Source organism: Vombatus ursinus, unplaced genomic scaffold (genome assembly GCF_900497805.2).
Source record: "Vombatus ursinus unplaced genomic scaffold, bare-nosed wombat genome assembly UNPS02014792.1, whole genome shotgun sequence".
Classification (NCBI taxonomy): domain Eukaryota; kingdom Metazoa; phylum Chordata; class Mammalia; order Diprotodontia; family Vombatidae; genus Vombatus; species Vombatus ursinus.
The window spans coordinates 9,556,423-9,579,900 of NW_020954570.1; the positions used below are offsets into that span (position 1 = coordinate 9,556,423).

Sequence of the window (23,478 nt, forward strand, 5' to 3'; positions counted from 1 at the left end):
GTTTAGTCAATTTTTTACAGGTATTTGGAGGAGTTTAGCGGAGAGCTCAAGTAAGCCAGTGCTTTCATTCCACATATTTATTTATATAAATAGATATACACTTACATATTATGTATAATACATATATATCTTTTAATCTTCAATCGTGATTCTGGCCACCTGTCACATATACACATATTATACATCATATAGATATAGATATGGAACATACAGGTGGCCAGGATCACACAATTTTTGATTAAAAGCTTCAAGAGACCTTAAAGATTTATATGCATAATATACACACCCATACTATATACACAAATGTATGTATATATGCATTGCATTTATGTTTTCATGTTTTCTAATGACACTCTATGTTTCTACATTGGCTACACACACAATACACACACACACTCACATACACATGTCTAGATCTGTGACTGCATTGGTATCAGAAGGAACTCTCTTTACTAATGCAAATTAGCAGCTGTTCTTCACTTTATAACCTTAGAGAGTTGTCTGCGGACATTTAGAGGTTAAATGACTTATTCAGGGTCACTAAGCTAATGTGTCAAAATATATACTCACATTCATGGCTTTCTGACTTCAAGTTCAGCTCCTTACTACTCCATTCTAATGCCTTTCTGTTCTTATACAATAAGTTAGACATTGTGTAATATACACTATAATATGCTAGCAATTAGCCATTTTTTGTATTTTTTGTGTTTTGAATCCTAATATATGTATATAAAAATAAAAAATAATACCACATATCAAATGTGTTGCTGTTGTTACATCTTTTTTTTTTTTTTAGCTGTGTCCAACTCTTTGTGACCCCAATGGGATTTTCTTGGCAAAAATACTGATTTACCATTTCCTTCACCAGGCTTCCCATTTTACAGTTTACAGTTGAAGAATCTGAGGCAAACAGAGGTTAAGTGACTTGCCCAGGGTCATATAGCTAGTATGTGTCTGAGGTTAGATTTGAACTCAGGTCCACCTGACTCTAGGCCCAGCACTCTATCCAGTGCACCACCTAGCTGCCCTTCATAACAAATTACACACACACACACACACACACACACACACACTTTGGCATGATATATAATTTGAACAGACAAAAATCTTGACTTTGTCTTAACAAATATGAATGCTATAAACTTTTTAAAATGTGAGGGCCACCAAGGTGCCTTCAAGCTCTAAATTTGTAATTATACTCTTATGACAGCAGAACTATTATGATAAATTAACACATTGCCATGTACTTAATTCTTAGTTCTTTGACTCAGAAGATTTGAATAAATCAGAATTTACAATCAAAAAAGAAACAAAGAATGACACAGAAATGGATGACTTCTGCTTAAGCCCAATCTAAGCCATTCCCAAAGAAGGAAGAAGGAGGAAGAGGAGGAGGAGACAGAGGAAGTGGGAGGGGAAGGGGGAGTGGAAGAGAAGGAGAGGAGGAGGAGAGAAAGAGGAAGAGGAAGAAGATGAAGATCTTGTTCACTTGATGAGAGTCTTCTTTCTTTCTTTCTTTGGCAGATGTCCATAACTTATTTTTAAATTACAACGCATATTTTATTGTGTATGACACAATCATCATAACCTGAATAGTTATTTTTAAAATGTCATCTAATGTATGTTTTTATGGTTATAAAATAATCTACTTATAAATGAATTGCATGCTTCATTCTGCCACCTCAAATTCAAAACGTCAAAGACTGAGCATTTATAGACTTAAATCTATATTCAGCCTTTTCCCATTCTGTCAGGCTTCATTTTATATTGTCATCAATACCCATCATCCATCCCTGCTAACTATTATCCTATATCTCTTTTCTCCTTTATAGCAAATCTCCTGGCCATCAACAATAGGTGCTTCTACTTTCTTTCCTCTTCCTTTTCCTTCTTTTTAATCCTCTAACAATCTAGCTCCCACCTTTTTTTATTCCTCCAAATCCCCTTTGTCTAAAGTTATTAATGATGTCTTCGTTGCCAAATCCAAAATCCTTTTCTCAATCCTAATTCTCCTTGATCTCTCTGTAGCCTCTGACACTGTTGGTGACTTTTCCTCAAAATTCTCTTCTCCTTAGGTTTTCAGGATACCTTTTTCTCTTGGTTTTCCTCTTACCTATCTCACTGCTCCTTCTCAGTCTCCTTTACTGAATCCTCTTCTAAATCAGACCCTTTAACTATTTGCCCTTAGGATTCTGTCCTGGGCCCTCTTTGCTCTTTACTTTACTTTTTTTATTTTTACTTTACTTCACTTGGTGATCTCTTCAGTTCCCATGGACATTACCATCTCTGTGCTGCCTCCGCTGACCTGCAATCGTCACAGCTCAGACTGCCTTTCAAACATCTCTAATGAGATGTTCAGCAGACATCTGAAACTTAACATGTCCAAAACAGAACTAATTCTCTTTCCCCCTGAACCCTCCCCTTCTCACCTTCCCTATTACTGTATAGAACAACATCACTCTCATAGTCTCTCAGAGTCACAATTTAGGAGTCATCCTTGACTCCTCACTATCTCTTCTCCTCCCTCCCCCCATGTCCAATCTTCTTGCCAAGGTCTATAGATTTCACCCTTGCGACATCTCTCACATATGCTCATTTCTCCTTTCTGACACTGCCATCACTCCAATGAAGGTCCTCATCACTTCATGCCTGGATTATTATAATAGCCTGCTGGTGGGTCTGCCTGCTTCAAGTCTCTCTACACTCCAATTCGTCCTCAATTCAGTGACTAAAGTGATTTATCTAGAGCTCAGGTCCAATCATGTTATCCTCCCTCCCTCAATAAATTCCAGTGGTTTCCTATTGATTCCAGGAACAAATACAAAATGCTACATTTGGCATTCAAAGTCCTTCATAACCTAGCCCTCTGCAACCTTTCCAGTTTTCTTACCCTTTATTTCCCAACATGGACTCTTCAATCCAGTGACACTGGTCTCCTGGCTGTTCCACAAACAAAACATTCTATCTCTTGTCTCTGGGTATTCTCTACAGCTGTCCCTGATGCCTGCCTGGAACACTTTGCCTCTTCTGCTCCAACTACTGACTTCCTAGCCGTATTTATGTCCCACTTACATTCCTACCTTCTACTGGAAGTTGTCACTAATCCCTCTTAATTTCATCACTTTCCTTGAGCTATTTCCTATTTATCCTGTATGTGTGTTGCTTTGTAAATATTTGTTTGTACATTGTCTCCACTATTAGACTGTAAGCTCCCTGAGGGCAGGAACAGACTTTTGCTTCTTTTATATACCCAGTACTTAGCACAGTGTCTGATACAAAAGAAGTGCTTAATAAACATTTATTGATTAAAATAGGAAATCATTCTTTCTTTATGAATGTCAATGATAACCTCGGTGATTTTAAGATCTGCTCTTGGAAAATGTTATTATTCATATTACTAAAATGGTTATCTAATTAAGTCAACAAAATAATGTACAGTATAATATATAGATAATGTAGAATATAGTAAGCATTTAAAAAGTAAAAGCTGACATAAAATAAAGCAAATAAAAATTGAGAGAAAAATAGCATAACAAAGTCAAATAAGATGATTTAGTACTTTCATCTTATTTTGTTGTGATTCATACAGTCAAAAGCTTTAGTCAATAAAGCAAAAGTAGATGTTTTTCTGGACCTTCCTTGCTTTCACCATAATCCAGTGAATGTTAGCAATTGGGTCTATAGTTCTGTTGCCTCTTTGAAAGCCAGTCTGCTCTTCTGGTAATTCTCAGTTCACATATTGCAGAAGCCTAGTTTACAGAATCTTAATCATAACCTTGTTGGTGTGTGAAATAAGCACAATTGTTCAGTAATTTGAACATTCTTTGGCATTGCCTTTCTTTAGGATTGGGATGTAAAATTATCTTTTCCAAAATAGTTGGAAATAAGTTGCTATAAATACTTTTGTATATATAGATCTTCTCTCTTTTTCTTTGAATTCTTTAGATTGTAGACCTAGTAGCAACATTGCAAAATATGCATAGTTTTATAGCCTTTGGGCATAGTTCCAAATTGTTCTCCAGAATGATTGAACCACTTCACAACACCAGCAGTTGATTAGTGTACCTATTTTACCTCATCCTTTCTAGTATTTGTCATTTCTGATAGGTGTGAGGTGGTATCAGTTATTTTAATTTACCTTTCTCTAATCAATAGTGATTTAGAGTATTTTCTTCATATGACTATAAATAGCTTTGATGTCTTTTGCTGAAATATGCCTGCTCTTATCCTTTGACCATTTATCAATTTTATAATGGCTCTTACATTTATAAATTGGACTCAGTTCCCTATTTGAGAAAAGAGGCATTTATCAGAGAAATTTACAGTAATTTTTTATATTACTTCACTGACTATGGTACCTTTTATTAAAATCTAGTTTGCCTAATTATCTCTTTTAATTAGGTCTATTTTTATTTTTGCTTTGTCTGAAATCATGATTGCTAACAGCTATAAATTTCAGAAATAACACTTGAATCCAGGTCTTTCTGACTCCAAGGCTTCTAACCATTAAGCCATCCTGCCTTTCTTTATAATACATTGTAGAGGAAAAATGCTAAATATAGAATCAGAGACCCCTGGTTCAAATCTTAGTTCTTGCTGTCTTTATGACCATGAGTAAATTAGGTAATCTATCTGGACCTCAATCCCCTTATTTAAAAATGAATGCAAAAGTGTAGATTACCTTCAAGGACTAATGTGAGTTTCAAAATAGAGAAAATAGTAAGAAAATTCTCTTAGAAATAGAAAAAAAAACAAAAATATCAGTGGATATAACGGGATAAAGAATAAATTATATATTAATTATCAATACTACCTTATACTAGGCAAAAAATGGAAAAGTAGATTGTGTGGGACAACGGCCACACTAGAATGAAAAGTTCGGAGGCTGAGTCAGAGATCAGAAAAGGTTTTATTCTTTCTCATAAGAAAAGGCATAGCCCTCGTCGCTCCAGCAGCGACAGCCAGGGAGTGCACATTATTAATAACAGTGGGAGAAATGTGTTTGCATATATACTTAATTAGTTTTGAAAATCTTTGTTTAATACTTTGTGATACAGGGTAAAGACTAGACCTCTGATTTCAATCACTGTAATGGAGAACACTCCTATAAGGAAACTCCTGGAACAATGTAGGTCAGCAACTTCTCTAGACCCTATAATCTTAAAGAGTAACCTAGAGAGTTTAAGTGGTTTCCCCAGCAGAATACAGTCAATAAGTATTAGAGGAGGGATTTAAACCTATATCTTCTGAGTCAGCTTCTTAACTTTAAAGCCCAACTGCCATGTGCTGCCCAATATCCTGAAAATGTTTCTATCCTGGGTTGCTTATAAAGTGCTATCAGAGATGAAAAATATAACCCCCAAAGATATATACTATCCAAAAGGGAAATGTTCATCACCGGCTACATTTACAAAAACATGATACTCTTTTTTTTTTTTTAAATCCTATCCACAATCAGGCAAAAGATTTTGTTGAAATTTGACAAGTAATTTTCCATGATTCCCTGATGTCAATAAGGTTTTCTTGGAAAGTATTCAGAAGGTGCTGAATGTTTTATAATTTTAATAAATAAGTCCAAAACTCACTGAAAGTATTCACTTAGAAAATTTTAAATAGGTTAGAAAATTCCAAGTTTTTAAGGTGTGCATTTATGAAAACTTTTATAAATGATACTTAAATAGCTTCCAAAAAAAGGGGGGGAGGAATTAGTTTCTAAATACTTTGCCAAATTGTGATTACTTCATTATAGGAGTTTGCTAGTAGATGTTTCACAACTGTACGTACAATATCTTCTCCATCACTTTCTTAAGTCTATACAATCCACAAAACAATGAATCAAGCCCTAAATTATGGCATTTACTGATTCTGTAAATGCTCATACTTAAAATTTAATAATCAGCCAAGCAAGTTCAAGCTTGCTCCAGCACAACCCTGCTTCCTCCTATCAACAGGTAACATATCCAAAGGCACAATATATGTGTTAGGTGGGGTTCATCATTAATGGTAATGAATGTAGTTCAAATGATCTTGAAAATTCCAAGTTTAAACAAGTGGACTTATTGTCAGATCTGATTAGATAGATCATTATTGTTCTTATGTCACACATGAGCAGCTAGGTGTCTCAGTGGATAGAGCTCTGGGCCTGCAGTCAGGAGGTTCTGAACTCAAATTTGGCCTCAGACACTTACTAGCTGTGTATACCTAGGCAAGTCACTTAATCTCTGTTTGCCTTAGTTTCCTTATCTGAAAAATGGAAATAATAATAATACCTACCTCCCCTTTGTCAGGAACAAGTGAGATAATAGTTGTAAAGCTTTTAGCACAGTACCTGGTGAAAAGCAGGTACTATACAAGTGTTAGTTATTATTATTATTATTGTTGTGTGACTGATTATTGTGTGGTTTGTACTAGGAGAAGCAGTGTCAGAAGTATCATCTTCTTTTTGTTCACTTATGCTTTCATTTTATCTTTAATCTTTATCTTCCTTGCTGGAATCTTTTTAAGTCATTCATTTTATCAATGTTGATTCAATGAAAAGTAGACAATCTACTCCATAAAAAAATACAAATGTCTCAATACAGCAAAAGTGAACAAACAATTGAGGGTTCCACTGTTAACCCTTTCACACTGTGGAACTTCACTCTTCCCTTGGCATTCTATTGGTTGAGAACAAACCCCAAAACCTGAAAAAGTTTTTAGAATGATTTTATTCAGTCATTTGGCAGAGGAGAGAGCTAGAAATAGATGTGGTTCCCTCTTCAAGTCTCTGTGAGATTTATGTTATTTAGAGTTCAGACAAGAATATCAGCACACTAAACGCACATAAACAGTTTCCAGAGATGGGCAGTTCCCCAGGCAAGGTTGCTTGAGTTGTCTATCAGCAGGTAAGTAAAAATATTCAATCTAATTGGGGAAATCCCAAACACAAGGTTTGGGTGGACTCAAAACAAGACCTGGGTAGTATTTAAGCATTCCCTCAAGCCCTGGCTTTCCTAAATTGTCTCTGAGGTCAGCCTGACCTCTGCTGAAAACTTGGGGTTACACATTTTTTCTAGCAACATTAAACTAGGTTCAAATAATATTAATAAATAATAGGGACAGCTAGGTGGCGCAGTGGATAGAGCAACGGCCTTGAAGTCAAGAGGACCTGAGTTCAAATTTGGATTCAGACCAAACACTTGACACTTACTAGCTGTGTGACCCTGGGCAAGTCACTTAACCCCAATTGCCTAAAATAAATGAATAAATAAATAAATAAATAAAAAATAATGAAGCATTTTCTCCAAGTTCCTCTCTAGTGGAACTTTTAAAAGTCCAACATTCTCATACTAATGGAAGCATAATTACAGAAATAGAGAACTGGGTTAAAGTCTCAGAGAACATTCATTAAAATAATCCAATTTATTGGTGACATTCTCTTCGCTCCCTATCTCGCCTAGAGTTTGAAAGAATTCCTTTAAGGAAGAGTAGGGGCTGGATTGGTGATAAAATTTTCCCAACTTATTCTGGTCAGAGGAATCGATTTGAGTAAGCCTCTTGGGCTAAAACTTATACTAGGAAACAAGCATACTATACAATATAGGGAGATTTACCAGGCATTGAAAGCAACAGCAGCAAAGAAGACATGTGTCCATGAGTATCACAAAAAATCAAAATGCTTCCTTCAATGTAATAAAAATTGAATAAACTTAGTTAAGCAAATAATCATATATGCCCAAAGGGGGAAAACCTTGTTAAGCAGACTCTCTAGGAAAACTAAGTCTTGTAACAGATTAAATTACATTTAGAGGGTTCACAATGGACACAATTATCACCAAGATAATAAAGAAAACTAGGCTGAGCTAACAAATAACTAAATTATTTTGGGAAGCTCAAACTTCCTGCTTCTATCTGAGGAATATCAAATAGTTAACATTATTAGTTAACATTATTTTTGCATAAGTCAGCTTTTGGTCAGGTAACATTAATATTAACAGAAGACAGGGTTTTAGTTAATGAAAGCTGCAGGAGGTATGGTCCTGGATATGAGAAAAATAAATAAAATGGACTTGAGCATACCCTCTAGAAGGCAAACATAAAACAAAAAACACTAAAGAGACAGCAGGACAACAATGATCATCAATATTAAATAGCACAAAGTCTTCTTGTTCCTGGTAACCCACTTCAAATATCCATTTAATTATTATCTCTCATCCTGAGTGCCAGCTGTTTGAGTCCCAGATATATACACACGTAGCTGCCTGATTGGCTCCTCTGGTCTCAAGTCAATTGTAGGGGTTCCTTAGATTATGTTGCTAAAATCTAAAACCCAGCTCAAACTTTATAGAACTAATCTTATTAAACACAGAACTATGAGATCATCAAATTAGGAACACATAATTCACTTAGAAGTTCAGAAAATTTCAGTTTTCATATTACCACTTGCTTTTCTATCTTTACCTGAACTCTGCATGTAATATGAACAATGCCATCTACAAGTTGAAGGAAGAATCTTAAAAAAAAAAGATCCATGAAGGTCTGTAAGTCCTTCTGTCTCTCAATATTATGAAACAGGGAAAAACCCATGATTTAAAATTTTCCTTACACAACTACTAATGTAATTTCATAGGTAAAACATTAATCCAATTTTGAGAACTTATTCCAAAAACATACTCAAAGGATTTCCTATTTGATTTCAGGTAACAGTAGTAGTTAATCTTTATTTTGGAAAATCTAATCATGCAGCAAAGTTCTATGGTATTGCAGTCAGGCTCAGACCAGGTGGGAAAATAACCTGTTCAGAAAGGAAAGAACACAGTGGAGAAAGTGAGTTAAGAGGCTCCTATCTTAGCCTATGCAAGATTGTCTCCTCAACTTTCCTAGGCACAGATATTGACCTGTAGCAGTTCTCAGACTGCACTCCCTTCAGGCAGCACATGACATTTCCCTTGAATGGTGGATTATTAGCTTAGTGGCAACTCAGAAAATCATACCTGAAATCAAAACTCAGAAAAATATCAAATTACAATCCCAAGAGATTTCATCTAAAATAGCAAGTTCTACTAATCATAGCTTAGGGCTAGATTATTATTATTTTTCTCATGTTGTTGCCATAACAGGTAAAAATAAGCAATATAAGGCCTTATCTCATTCATCCTTTTCAATTTAAATCCATCCTAGAGCAGAAATCAATCATTAGAAATTAGTAATAGCCACTTTCTGGAGTTGAACACATACCATGAACATGATAGTTTACCCAAAAACTGAGAAAAATGCTGACTACTTCCTGTAAACCTCCAGACTACTAAGCCATTTTGCCTATTAATCTCTCAGGCAAATACAAAATCTTCAAAACTAGGGTCCATTGATATGAAATTATCTCAAAGATGAAACTTCAATACATAATACTCCAGGTACAATTTCATTATTTTCATAAGCAATAACCAAATAATCAGATAAAAATCACTTAAAAAAAAAGAAATTTATAAGTCCTTTTGACCTGTAAGCTATGAGACATTCTAGCTTCTCATCAAACCACTTCATTAATTTAGAATCTCATAACATGCTGCCAGTAAGGTTGATAAGATCTTAGGACCCTGCCCAAATATAATGTCCCAAGGAACCTCTCAGATAAAGACAACTTACAGGTCTGTGGTACTTTCTACTCTCACCCCCCAACAGTAAGTTATTATTACCCATTTTAAAACAAAATATAACAAATTAAATGGTTAACCATTTTCAAGAATGGTGACTACATTCTTTATCAGCTCAATTCGTATTCTAATGGCATTAATTAAATACTCGGTACCATTAAATATTTAACAGTTTTCAAATATTGTGACCATATTCTTTAACAGCTCAATTAATAATCTAATGGTATTAAGAGAGAACTTAATTTTCTAGTGATACAATGGTATCACCCTCTGGGTATCATTTTTCAAATTAACAGTGTTTCTAACATTGTTAGATGTCTCAAAAATTACAATAAAAGAAAAATTAGAAGCCTAGCAATAACATAAGTAATAATAATAATAATTGCAGATCAATCAATCAATCAATAGATAGATAGAGTTTACTATATTCCAAGCTTGGTGCCCTTTACAAGTATGATCTCATTTGATACTCACAACAACCCTGGGAGATAGGTGTTATTATTAGCCCCATTTTACAGATGAAGAAACTGAGACAAACTGAGGTAACTTGTTCAGGATCATACAATTATTAAGTGTCAGACTGGATTTAAAGTCAGGTTTTCCTGATCAATGCAGTTTCCTAGAATATAACCTTAATGCTAAATATCAAGTACATTTTGCATTAAGTTCTGATCTAACACAATTATCTTAATAGGAAAACACATCTCATTTTAAATGAGACCACATTATAATTTAGTTTCAGGACAAACTTCAATCAGTACAAAACTGGATTTATAATCACAAATGGTAAAATTCAAACTCTCAATTTTCCAAAGGCTCATTAGCAGCTAACACTTCAAATTATAGAGCTTACTGTTTCTGTTAGTTCACTTTCAAAGATACATAGTGGCAGTCTCACATTCCCATCTGCCTCTTTTGTAATAAAGATTAGGATACCCTTCTAATGGTCTTTCAAGGACAGAATTTTAGTACGCTATACTCAAATAATTCCATGCTGCAAATTTATTTCTATGGTTTCTATTTGGTAAACATTATAACTTGATAGAATGTCATCTATCTGAAACTGCTACCAGGCATTTCTCCAAAAAGCTTCTCATAGTCTTCTTATCTCAATGAGATAAAAAACCTCAAACCTCTCTTTCCCACTCCAAACCCTTATTTTACATTACTCTCCATTCACACTGTCAGTGCAAACAGACTTCCACCTTGAAGTTTCTATCCATTCTGCTCTTATCTCTACTTACCTATAACTTCTATTTTGCACTTTTTTTTCCCCTTCCAGTGGACTTTGATTAAATCCCAACAAACTTCAAAACTGCATCTTTCTTGTTACATTGTGATTTGGCATTTTATTTTATTGTCACTACTTTTCTTAGTTCATCTTTTTTTTTTTTAAATCAGATTCATCTAACACTCCACTGAATTTCTCCTGTACATATTCCCTTATACATTACCAATTAATTGCTAAACTTCTACTTCTCAAGTTGCATAGTCTATTTTAATAAAGGTGATTAAGTGATTACATTGTATTGAATCATTTCAAACTAGCTTAGTTCTGTTTATTCTCTAGTCAAGGAAATCACCTTCTTATAAAGCAATCAGTCTATCACCCTCCAGGGATGGGAGGGAGAAATAGAGGCCTGTGCCATCTCTCCATATTCTTATCCAAGGAAGCTACAAATCTCCAAAAAAATCCACTAAGGTATTTCAGCAGTTACAAAGCCTTTAACCATATTTTGAACATTTATAGTAAATATATTACATTTCAGTTACAACTTTAGTCTCTAGTTTATAATGTTGTAAATTTCCATAAACCAGGAAAAAAGATTTACTTTCTTTTCTCTCCGTCTTTTATCTATACAATCTCCAACCTGACTAGGATAGTGAAAGCAGAGAAAAAGTAAGTATCTAGTAGTTTTTCCTCCTTATCTCCTCGTGAAAGTCTAATCAAAAGATCAGTGAGAATAATACCCAGCTCTTTATATTACCCATTACCTGGAGACTTGTTTTAGGCATTTGACTTAATCTTTTCCACCCTTTAAAGCTCCTTTTCTGTGCTTTTTTTTACAGCAATTTTTAAGGCCAACTGGCTGCCCCCCTTCAAAAATCCCCAAGAAAACTTCTGAAGTAGAAACCCCAATCAAAGTTCACCTTACGTTTCATTCACTAATCTGGGGTAGTCCTAAGTGAATGAGTGAACTAATGTTGGTTAGCCAGTCTGACCAACTAACTAGGACAAGACACAGATATCTGATAAAGCTGGGTCCTAGTCCCTTCCCTTCAGGTCACAAGGTTTAACTGGTGGCCCTTGCTGGATCATTATGCCATCTCAATGTGGCTAAAGACCAGGCATCACAAAAGGGTTGAAGAGAAATATAGGAAGAAAAAGGAGAGAACTTTGTCAAATGACCAGCCTAATTTTAACTAGATTTTAACTAACTGAAGCTATTTATCAAATCTTCCAGTGATCAAGCCAAGGAGATTACTCATTTGTAGATCAGGGTGACCTGGGCTAACTAACTCTTCCTCAGTCTTTCTCTGGGCTAAGGCCAAACACAGCTCCTTAACATTCTGGACACTGGAGTCTTCAGTCTTAATTTGAGGTCTTGACTACTTCTGACCTGAACTGTGTTTGATTTCATCTTGTGTTGTTCAGGCCCGGCCCATGCTCAATCCTGAGATCACAAAGACTTAGCTTCTGTGGTCTCAGAAAACCTTTAAGTTTACTGGGGTTGACCACCAGGAATCTCACTTTTGATGTCATAATTGTGGAGAACAAATCCCAAGTAAGCAATGATTATCTCTACTTGGCCAGACAGTTTTGTCTCTTTTCCTTTTCATTTAAGATTAATTAAAGCAGCAATGATGACAAATTTGAATAAATATAGATATAAATGCAAGAGAATCCGGTGAATTACCTCCTAAGAAGTCTAAGAAGGATCATGCAAAATGATTTTAATATTCTTGAGATAGCTAGGTAGCACAGTCTAAAGAGGGTTGGGCCTGGAGTTAGAAAGACTAAATTCAAATCCAGTCACACACAAGCTGTGTGATCTTTAGCATGTCACTTACCCTCTGTTTGCCTCAGTTTCCCCATCAGAAAAATGGAGATAATGATAATAACAACTACCTCTCAGCATTTTGTTAAGATCAAATGTGATATCTGTAAAGCACTCAGCACAGTGCCTGGCACATAACAGGTGCTATGTAAATGTTGTTTTTATTGTTATTATCATTATCATTATTACTGTTATTTCATCTCTAAGATTAAGACTCAGGTAATGGAAAAGAGTAAACCCACTTTTGAGTCAAAACTTGAAAGAAAAATTAGTACTCTTGGGGGTCAGGGGTGCTGCCCCAGTGTGTTCATATTTTGAGTGCTCTCCAGTAGCAATGAGAATATTATAGTTTACTAAAATGTGACTAGCTTTGCATAGGTGGGAAGATAGGAACACTGCTAGTAGAGTGATTCCCATTGGGATTCAAATTTTGCATTTTGACTTAATTCAAAATCTTTGACTGGATTTTTTTACCAAGATGACAGCACTAATGAACTGAGACCAAACAACATTATCCAAGTGAATGTCAAATATGTATATATGTGTATATATATATATATATATATATTTGTTGCCAGACTAATGATATATCCAGAATTTCTCCTTTAGTAATAAGAAATAAATATGCATATCTATTTCTCAAAATGGCTATGAGATTTATTTCTGATTTTGTGGAATGATAATATCCTTTAAATTACTGGATAAGATTTTTTTTCCCCCAAAGGGCATAAACATAAGATTATTTAACTATTTGTGCCACTTTCATGTCTCATCACTATTCTGCTCAAATACATAGCCAAAAATATAGTTACACTAAAAATAGAGGGAAAGGATAATCCTTTATCTGTACTCTTCTAGAAACAGGCTACTTAACAAGCTTAACTAGCAAGGTTTATGGTATTCCAAAATTTTTGCTTAGTATTTATGAAAAGCTTCAATGAAGAGAATATTCTTTTCTTGAACCTAAGACAATTCTGAATGATGAATGAAAATAAATGCTAACAATGTCAACAAATTTGGATTCAGTTTTGGTGTATGGATCATGTTCACAGTGGCATCATTTTCACTGCCAGACCCTGATAAACAGGCAAATAAATATTAATGAATGATAATACAAACATATGCAATTGAGAAAAGTCACAATCTGTTTCATCTTTCACCTACAGTATATAAGAAAAGGTAGAAAATTTTAGTGTAATTGATTTCTCAAAACACAGGCTCATGTGACCTGTAATAGTTGTGTTATGATTTTATTTGTGTCAAAGCTTTCTCTATCCGGTTATATGTTTAATATTTATAGAAGGAGATTCCACAAAACACATCAAAGCATCACATTTAGCATGTGAATTAAAATATAGATACAAAGTATAAACATTTCAGAAATGGAACTAGGGTAGAAGAACTGAGTGGTACAGGCAGCTATAGATACTTAAATGGAAAAATCTGGCTCATAACTTCTCTGAAATATTTAGTAATTTATAAATTCTTAAATGTTTTAGGTATCATACTTAATCCTGTTTATATTAGGACTGCCTGTTTTTTAAGTCATTTAAACACAAATGTAGCCAGAGGAAGGAAAGACTAAATTTCTTTGTGCTTAATCCTATATATTGTGATAGAATGATTTGTTGAGAAAATTGAACATATTCATGCTAAGTAGAAGTCCTGGAGCACTCCCAAAGGGGATCCCGAATAACAACAATTTTAGCTTTTTTGACTGCTTTGTTTTTTGAAGCAACTTAAACATCTGACTGGCAGAAAGAGATTATCCACTTCTGAAAACAAAAAACAAAAATTTTCAAGTTTTAGTGTAAAAGTAATTAAATTGATGCAAAAAAAGAGTATTAACTTGATAGAAGTGTTGAAAACAATTGTTATATATGTTCTTTAACATTCTCACATGCTAAAATAATGGCAATTTAAAAAAAAACCAAGCTATTAAACATATACATTGAAAGCAAATAAACAAGGCCACATAGCAAGATGTCTAGTAATTCAGATTATGGGATTTTTAAAAAGTTACTCTTCAGCAAGATAAATGTTAGTCCTTACATCTGTAAATGCAGAAAAACAACAACAATAACATTATATTCATATTCAGATAGACAAAACTAAGTCTTCCAAAGTTATATGTCCTTACAATATTGTTGCTATTTTATTATATAATTGTTCTCCTGGTTCAGCTCATTTCACTTTGCATCAAATCATACAGATCTGTCCAGGAATCTCTGAAAACATTCCCTTCATCATTTCTTACAGTAGAGTAGTATTCTATCACATTCATATATCATAACTTTTTCAGCCATTCTCTAACTGATGGGCACATTCACACTTTCTAATTCTTTAATTCCATGAAAAGAGTTGCTCTAAATATTATTGTCTATATGAGTCTTTTTTCCTTTTTCACTAATCTCTGATATATGACCCTAGTAGTGGTATTGCTAGCTCACATTTTAATGGCTTTGGGAACATATTTCCAAACCACTTCCCAGAATCACTGAACCAAAATACATTAATATGCCTGTTTTCCCACAGCCCCACTCATATTTGTTTTTTCTTTTTTAATTTCTGAACTTTGCCAAATATGATGGGTATATGATGATACACCAAAGTTGCTTTAAGTTGCATAGCTCTATTAGTGATTTAGAACATTTTTAAAAATATGGCTATTGACATATTGGATTTGTTCCTCTGAAAACTGCCTTTTCATATCCTTTAACTATTTCTCTATTGGGGAAAGGCTCTTATTCTCATACAGTTGAATCAATTCCCTATGTACATTAAAAATTTGACCATTATCAGAGAAATTTGCTGCAATTTTTCCTTATTGTTAGCTTCTCTTCTAATTTTAGCTGAATTGTTTTTCTTTTGAAAAAATAATTTTATGTAATGAAAATTGGCCATTTTACTTTCTGTGATGCTCTCTATCTCGTTTGGTCATGAATTCTTCCCCTATCCACAGATCTGATATGTAATTTCTTCCTTGCTCTTCTAATTTGTTTATGATGTCACTCTTTATGTCTAAGTCATATGCCAATTTAGGGCTTATTTTAGAATACATTTGGAGATATTGATCTGCTTTCCAGTTTTTGTAATAGATTTTGTTGAATAATGAACTTTTGATCTAATAGCTGGGATCTTCAGTTTATCAAGCACTAGGATATTGTGCTCATTTGTTTCTCTATAACGTGTACCTAATCCGTTCCACTGCCAACACCAAAAAGTTTGGACAATTACGGCTTTGCAGCCTAATTTGAGATGTCACAAGAGACCCGATGCCTTACCACTTTTTTTTTTCAACAATTCCCTGGAGATTCCTGGGCTTCTGTTCTTCCAAATAAATTCTGTCATTTTTCTCTAGCTCTATAAAGCAATTCTTTGGTAGGTTTCTTGGCATAACACAATAAATTAATTTCAGTCGCCATTTTTATTATATTGCCTCAGCGTACCTATGAGCAATTGATATTTCTCCATTTAGATGTGTCTTTATTTGTGTAAAGAGTATTTTGTTAATTGTGTTTACATATAGTTGCTTTGTGTATCTTGGCAGGTAGACTCTTAAGTATTTTACATTTCTATACTTACTGTAAATGAAATTTCTCTTTCTATTTTTGTCTCCTGGATTTTGTTGATAAAATACAGAAACACTGATGTTTTGGATGGGTTTATTTTATATCTTGCAACTTTGCAGGATATTTTGTTTCAAACAGTTTTCAACTGACTCCTTAGGGTTCTTTAAATAAACTATTATATCATCTACAAAATGTGATAATTTTGTTTCTTCTTTGCTTATGTTTATTTACATAATTTCTTTCTTTTGTCTTATTACTATGGTTAGCATTTCTAGAACTATATTAAAAAGTAGTGATGATAAAGAACATATTTGTATTACCCTTGATCTTATTGGAAAGTCCTCTAGTCTATCCTCATTACATATAATGCTAGCTTTTGGTTTTAAATGAATACTACTTACCATATTAAGGAACAATCCATTTATTTCAATGCTTTCTAGTGTTTTTAAAAAATAAAATGGATATTAGATCTTATCAAAAGTTTTCTGTAGTTACGGATGTAATCATATGGTTTTTATTGTTTTGTCAACAACATCATATGGTCAAATATTTTTATATTTTTCCTCATATTGAACCACCCCTGCTTTCTTAGTATAAATCCAGCCTGGGCATAGTGCTTAATCTTTGTGATGAGTTGCTGTAGTCTCCTTGAGAGTATTTTGAATTTTTTGAATTTTTTGCACTGATAATCAGTAGGGATATTGGTCAATAGCTTTCTTTTTCTGTTTTGACTCTTCCTGATATAGATAGCAAGACTATATATCTATCACAGGAGGAAATTAAAAGGATCCATTTCCCCCTATTTTTCAAGCAGTTTATGTAGTATTAAAATTAATTTTTCTTTAAATACTTAAGAAGATTCACTTGTAAATGTATCTGGTCTTGAAGTTTTTTTTTTCTTTAGGAATTTATTTACATCTTGTTAAATATCTTTTTCTAAGAGAGGGTTGGTTATTTAAGTATTCTATTTCATGTTCTGTTCATCTGGGCAATTTATATTTTTATAAATATCCAACATGTATCATATTATCAACTAGATTGTCAGTTTTATTGGCCTACAGTTGGGCAAAATAATTTCTCTTATTTCTTTCATTTGTTATAAAATAAGTTTTTTAATTTTTGAAAATGATAATTTAATTTTTTTTTTAAAAATTCAAGTTAGATAATGGCTGCTCTTTTATTTTTCAAAAACAACTTATTAGGGGCAGCTAGGTGGCACAGTGGATAGAGCACCGGCCCTGAAGTCAGGAGGACCTGAGTACAAATCCAGTCTCAGACCAAACACTTGACACTTACAAGCTGTGTGACCCTATGCAAGTCACTTAATCCCAATTGCTTAAAAAAAAAAACTTTTAAATTCTTTTTTTTGTTTTCAATTTTATCAACCTTTTCTTTGATTTTCTGGATTACTATTTTGGTTTTAAATCTTGATTTTTAACTTGATTTTTAATTTTAATTTTTAAATTGCATACTCAATTCATTGATCTGCTCCTTCTTTTATTGATGAAGGTGTTCAGGGACAGAATTTTTTTTTTTACTGAGTATTGTTTTAGTTCACCCACAAAATTTTGGTGTGTTGTCTCATAGATGCCATTATCCTTCATGAAATTAAAGTTCCTATGTATTGATCTTTGACTCACCCATTCATTATGACTGTTATTCTCCAATTAATTTTGATCTTTACTTCAATATCATTTTGTTTAATATAATTTTACTGCATTTTGGTTAGTAAAATATTTGTTTTCTCATTCTTTTTTTGTTAGGTTTTTATCACAATATATGGTCAATTTTTGTGAAGATTCCATGCATAGCTAAGAATAGTTATACTCCCTTATATTCCCATTCAATTATTTTCAGAGGTCTATCACATCTAACTTTTAAAAATTCTATTCTAGGCCTTAATTTTTTTTCTTCATTAGATTTGTCTAGGCCTGATAAGAGGCAAATTGAGGCCCCTCAACATTAGAGTTTTACTCTCTTATTTCTCTCTATGTAAATTTTTCTTTAAATATTTAGATGCTAGGCCATTTGGTACGTATATATGTAGTAATGATATTAATTCATTGTTCATGGTACCTTTCAGAAAAAAAATGTAATTCTCCTGTTTATCTCTTTTAATTATGTCTTCTTTTATTGCTGCTTGTCTGAGATCATAATTATTACTCCTATCTTTTTTTTATTTTAGCTGAAGCATAATAAATTTTACTCCAGCCACTGCTCAAAGAAAGCATTCTTGATATAAAAACATGTCTTCTGTATATCCTATAAATCTTTGACCTCTTCTCTTTTCTTACTCCTGAATCATATTTCCCAGTGCAATTTTTGCCATCTTTCGTTATACATACTTTTGCACTTAAGGCACCATGTATTAAAGTATATCTTTATTTAATTTCAAGAGTTTTATCAAGTTCTTCATAAAATTTCTCTTTCCCTTATTCTCTGCCACAGAAACTGGTACATAATCTATAATTATTGTAATGGTGATCTTTGAAAATGTTTATCAATTTATCTCTACCTTCCATCAGTAGCTCTGCTTGGTTTGGACTATATGGAACATTATGCCTCCCCTAAGATAAACTGATCACTTGAAATCTCATCCCCATGCAAATTTTATCAGTTTTTGATACTCTACACCTTCTCAATTCTCTCATTTGCCACTCCCCTCTGACTGGAGGGTTGGAGGGTAGAGTATTAAATTCCTCCCAAAGTCTTCCTTTATAGAAGGCTCAGAACTTCCAAGGTAATTGCATTTTTCATCAGCAGCTCTGTTTGGTTTCAATTTCATAGAACAGTATGACCCTGCATCCCCATCAGGGTACCGATTACTGGCCTCTCCCCCTTCACAACTTCTTTTTGTGTTCTAGATTCCCTCATTAAGTTATGAGTTCAATGAAGACAAGGCCTGCCTTTCTTTTTTGTTTGTTTGTTTATATCCCTAGCACAGTGCCCAGTACATAATAGGCACCTAATAAATGGTTATTGAATCGAATTATCACGTGCTAGTATTCACAATATGAGATGAGAAGTTCCCTTGGAGAAGCTGCCAGGACAGAAATTTTGCCACGTCAAAGTTTCTACAGTGACATCCTATTGCTATAATGAGTTCATTATAGAATTTCCTAGAGCATAGGGGAAATATGGATCCTAAGTTCCATGTGGTTTGTTCCTCTATGGCTTTAGGGAGTTTATTTTAGGGGGAAAAAAGCCATAAGTTCAATCATAATCACTCCAAACCTAGCTGCCCCCCTAGCAATATATTTGAAATACATGCACACTGAGTCTCCTACCTATTCTTAGTTCCTGAAGAAAAAGCCAGCCTTAAGATGGAATCTTTTGTCTAAATTTTATACAACTATAAAGTTTAAAAAATAACAACACCTTATTTTTCTTTTAATATTCTTTGCATTAAAAAAAAGTCACATGAAGAAAAGTAATTGTTGATCTAGTTACTCAAGAGATATTATATTTGTTCTGAGTGGACAATATTGCCAATAGTTTTTGAATGTTGTCAAGAACCTTTACATAAATGGTCAAGCAATGCTTGTTTAACACAGAGTCATGTCTATTACGTAGGTTGATGCTCAAATTATAGTTATTCTACACTTGGAATAGAAAGGTGGTTATTAAATGGTCTGTGAGAGCAAAATTATTTAACCATGGTCTGGGAGTTGAGTTCCTAAACCTGTACCAGCAAAGGTCCCTCTCCTGCATATTTTCTATTGTGCCCTCATGCCAGCAACATAGGGACAGATTTGACCACAGGTCAAAAACAATATAGAATCTGGCAAATATATTCTTTAATATATTCTTTAAGAATATTAATTTAAGAAAAACACAAATGGAAGTAAGGCTAGGGTAAGTCACGGCCCAACCATTGTTTCTGTCATAGCTCCTGCTCAAGAGCCCTCAATAAAACATAGTCACATGTACTCCTTATCATGTCTGCTCAGATGGATGTCATCTCTTATGATCTTAAAGGAACTGCAGATGTGGTGGGCACCAACAGGAGCAGTTGTTGTTCTATTCTCCTGTGGCTGCCATGAGACAATAGCCACCTCTCCCTCTCTTTTCTCCTCATTTTCCTCAAGAATTTCCAAAATTCCAGGCAAGTCTTAAATTTAAAAAATCCACCCTACTCCCACTTCCCATGACCAGGTTTATCTCACTTTACTTTCCTCTCTTTCTAAACTGCAAAGAACTACAAGTCCCAGAGTATTTTGAAGTCAGCCTATTTCTTTTCAGGGGTATTTATATTTTACATTAGTCAGTAATTTGAATAATGAAAACTTATCTGTTAGATTGGTAGTTCACATCTCATGTTTTACTTCCTCAGGTAATCTTATACATATAGTTTTTCTGTTGTTCTTTTTAAAAACTTCTCCCCAAAATTCTGATCTTTCTTGAAAACAAATGCTTTCTTTTCACAGTTCATAAACACTGAATTTCTTCCCACCTTCAACAAAATTTTCATTTAGCAAAAATCAACAAGGCTGAGTTTCTACTTTTACTTCTTTTTGATGCATGCAAATAAAGTCACATTTGTACCTGTAGGAGTTCTATTATAAACAACAGGAGAATCATGCACTTGTTTTACTAGAAATATCTCACTGTAAAAAACAAAAAGGAAAAGAACCTATTATGTACAAAAATATTTGTAGCAGCTCTTTCAGTGTTGGTAAAGAATTGAAAATTGAGGGGATGTCTATCAATTAGGAAATGGCTGAACAAGTTGTTGTATATGATTGTGAAGGAATATTATTGCACTACAAAAAATGATGAGCAGGATGCTCTCAGAAAAACCTGGACTTACATGAACTGATACAAAGTGAAATGAGCAGAACCAAGAGAACATTGCACACAGTTACAACAATATTGTATGATGATCAACTATAAATGACTTAACCATTCTCAGCAACACAACGATTCAAGACAATTCTGAAGGACTTACGATAAAATGTGCAGTCCATCTTCAGAGAAAGAGCTGACAGAGTATGAACGCAGAGCAAAGCATACTTGTTCTTTACTTTTCTTGTTTTGTTTGTTTTGTTCTTGTTTGCTTGTTTTTTGGGTCTGTGTTTTCTTTAACAACATGATTAACATAAAAATATATTTTGCATGACTGCACACGTACACAGCACCCCTGCAATCTGGAAAATCTGTGTAAAAATTTTTGGCCCTCCCTTCATGCCAGAAAGGAAGTCTGAATTTTTTCTTTTTCTTTTATGAGGTATTTACAGTAACTTATTGTAAAATTTGGGTTGATATTAATACTATACATATATTTTATGCACTTCTGAGTTTCTAAACTTTTTCTGTATTATCTGCCAGCTTCTGCATATCATTTGTGGCTTGGGCAAAACTCCCCCAAAATTTCCATTTAATTTCTTTTGCCAACAGATGATACATTGAAACTGTGATGAGGAAAGTCATGATGTGGAAAGGATAATTGTATAACCTATATCAAATTGTTTGCCACCTTAATGAAGGGGGGAATGAGAGGGAGAGAATTTGGAGCTCGAAATTTTACAAAGTGAATGTTAAAAATTGTTTTTACATGTAATTGGGAAAAATAAAATAATAAAACTACTTTTTGTTCCACCACTTATTACCATTATGGCCTTAGACAAATTACAAAAGCTATACGAGCCCATTTTATTACCTATGAAATGGAGATAATATTGTTTGCAATGAGGAATGAATCTGGTCAGTTGTAAAGCAGTATATAAATATGATCTATTATTAATGTGATTTTCACCAAAAAGCTAACAATTCTTCCTTATTGTAAAATAATATTATTTCAATGTTTAATTCTACAACTACATTAATTGTATATTAAGTCATATCTTCAGATGTGAAAAATCGCAAATTCCTTACAAATAGGTGTTAAGAATAATGATCATAGTAATCAATTAATCTATTGGACTTTAGACCTACCTCAGCTATATCTATAGCGCTCAAGATCCGCTTATCTTTCTCATCATCTTTTATTCTCTGTAAGGTTTTCCACAATAAATTTCTTAGTCCATCTTGCCTCTCATCTTCATAGAGTTCTCTGGTCATTTTCACTAGATTGTATACTAAGCCATAGTAAACAGTCCAGTTCATTTGACAACCTATTAAAAAAATCCAGAAATTTCTTATGTAAGTGTCATCCTAATTATTTAAAAGATTATATAAGTGAGGAAAATAAAACTAACTTTACTGTGAAATTGCTATGGAGTTTGCAAATCTATAATAATTATCTGTAGTTTTTAAAGTTTTTTTTTAACATAATATTATAAATAATGTTTAAAAATAGATACAATTCTCTTTTTGTTGTACATAGAAATAAATATTTGAAACAAGAGAGAAAGGCTGCTTGAGAACCTTTAAGCTTCCCCTCAAAATGATGGAAATGCTTCAAAAAGAATCAAAACTGCTAAAAATTCTCAAAATAAATTTAAAATTATTGAAAGTAATAAGCAAATCAAATAAGATCTCTAACACAATGGGAAAGAAAAATATTAAGACAAGCAGATACCTGGAAAAATGTTTATTAACAACATCAACAGTAGCAACAAAAATAAAGGCACACTTTTTTCAAGATACAATAAAATTGATTATAAATACAATGATGTTTTAAGGAAAATTTTTTAAAAATGAAATAAAGAATAAGGATTTTACAATTGCAAAAAGAAATTGTTAAGAGAAAATCTTGGTTTGGACTAGCCTTGGTCAATAAGGCAAACTCAGGAAATAAGACTGATGAGTTTGCATAACAAGGCAGTAAGTGGCCTGTGATTGCTGCTTTTCATAGAGAGGAGCAGTTTCCATAGAAGGGCAAATGTATTTTGACTGTGTTATTATGAATTATTGCTGCCTCAGCTCCTCCCTCATTACAGTATCCTAAGGACATGAATGTTATCGAGGTTGTCAAGAACCCAGGTGCGTCACTCTTGACCTGCAAAAGTACATAACCCATCTCTCTCTGCCAGGGGAAAATCTAGAGCTAGCATATTTTGTATGGCCACAGTCTCAACTGTGTGGACCTCAGTATTTACATCTTCCACTGAACCTATGGTTTCGTTAATAAATACTTGTAAATTTTTGTTCACTTCATTTACTAGCACTATATTGTGTCCAGTCTCATACAGAGGTGATATAATGGGGGGAAAATGTGCTCAGGCTCTCCCAGTTAAGGGGAAAGTGTAGCAGACACTTAACTGGCTGCATATC

At 33.6% G+C, this 23,478-nt stretch overlaps 1 protein-coding gene across 1 annotated transcript in view; it reads right to left on the reverse strand.

Annotated features, from left to right (window-relative positions):
- TMEM232 (transmembrane protein 232) overlaps nucleotides 1-23,478 on the reverse strand; it is a 205,809-nt gene that overhangs the window by 97,946 nt on the left and 84,385 nt on the right. Inside the window, exon 11 of the mRNA XM_027869187.1 lies at nucleotides 22,198-22,376. Within this exon, the coding sequence (XP_027724988.1) occupies nucleotides 22,198-22,376 (179 nt within the window). The remainder of the gene's footprint in view (nucleotides 1-22,197; nucleotides 22,377-23,478) is intronic.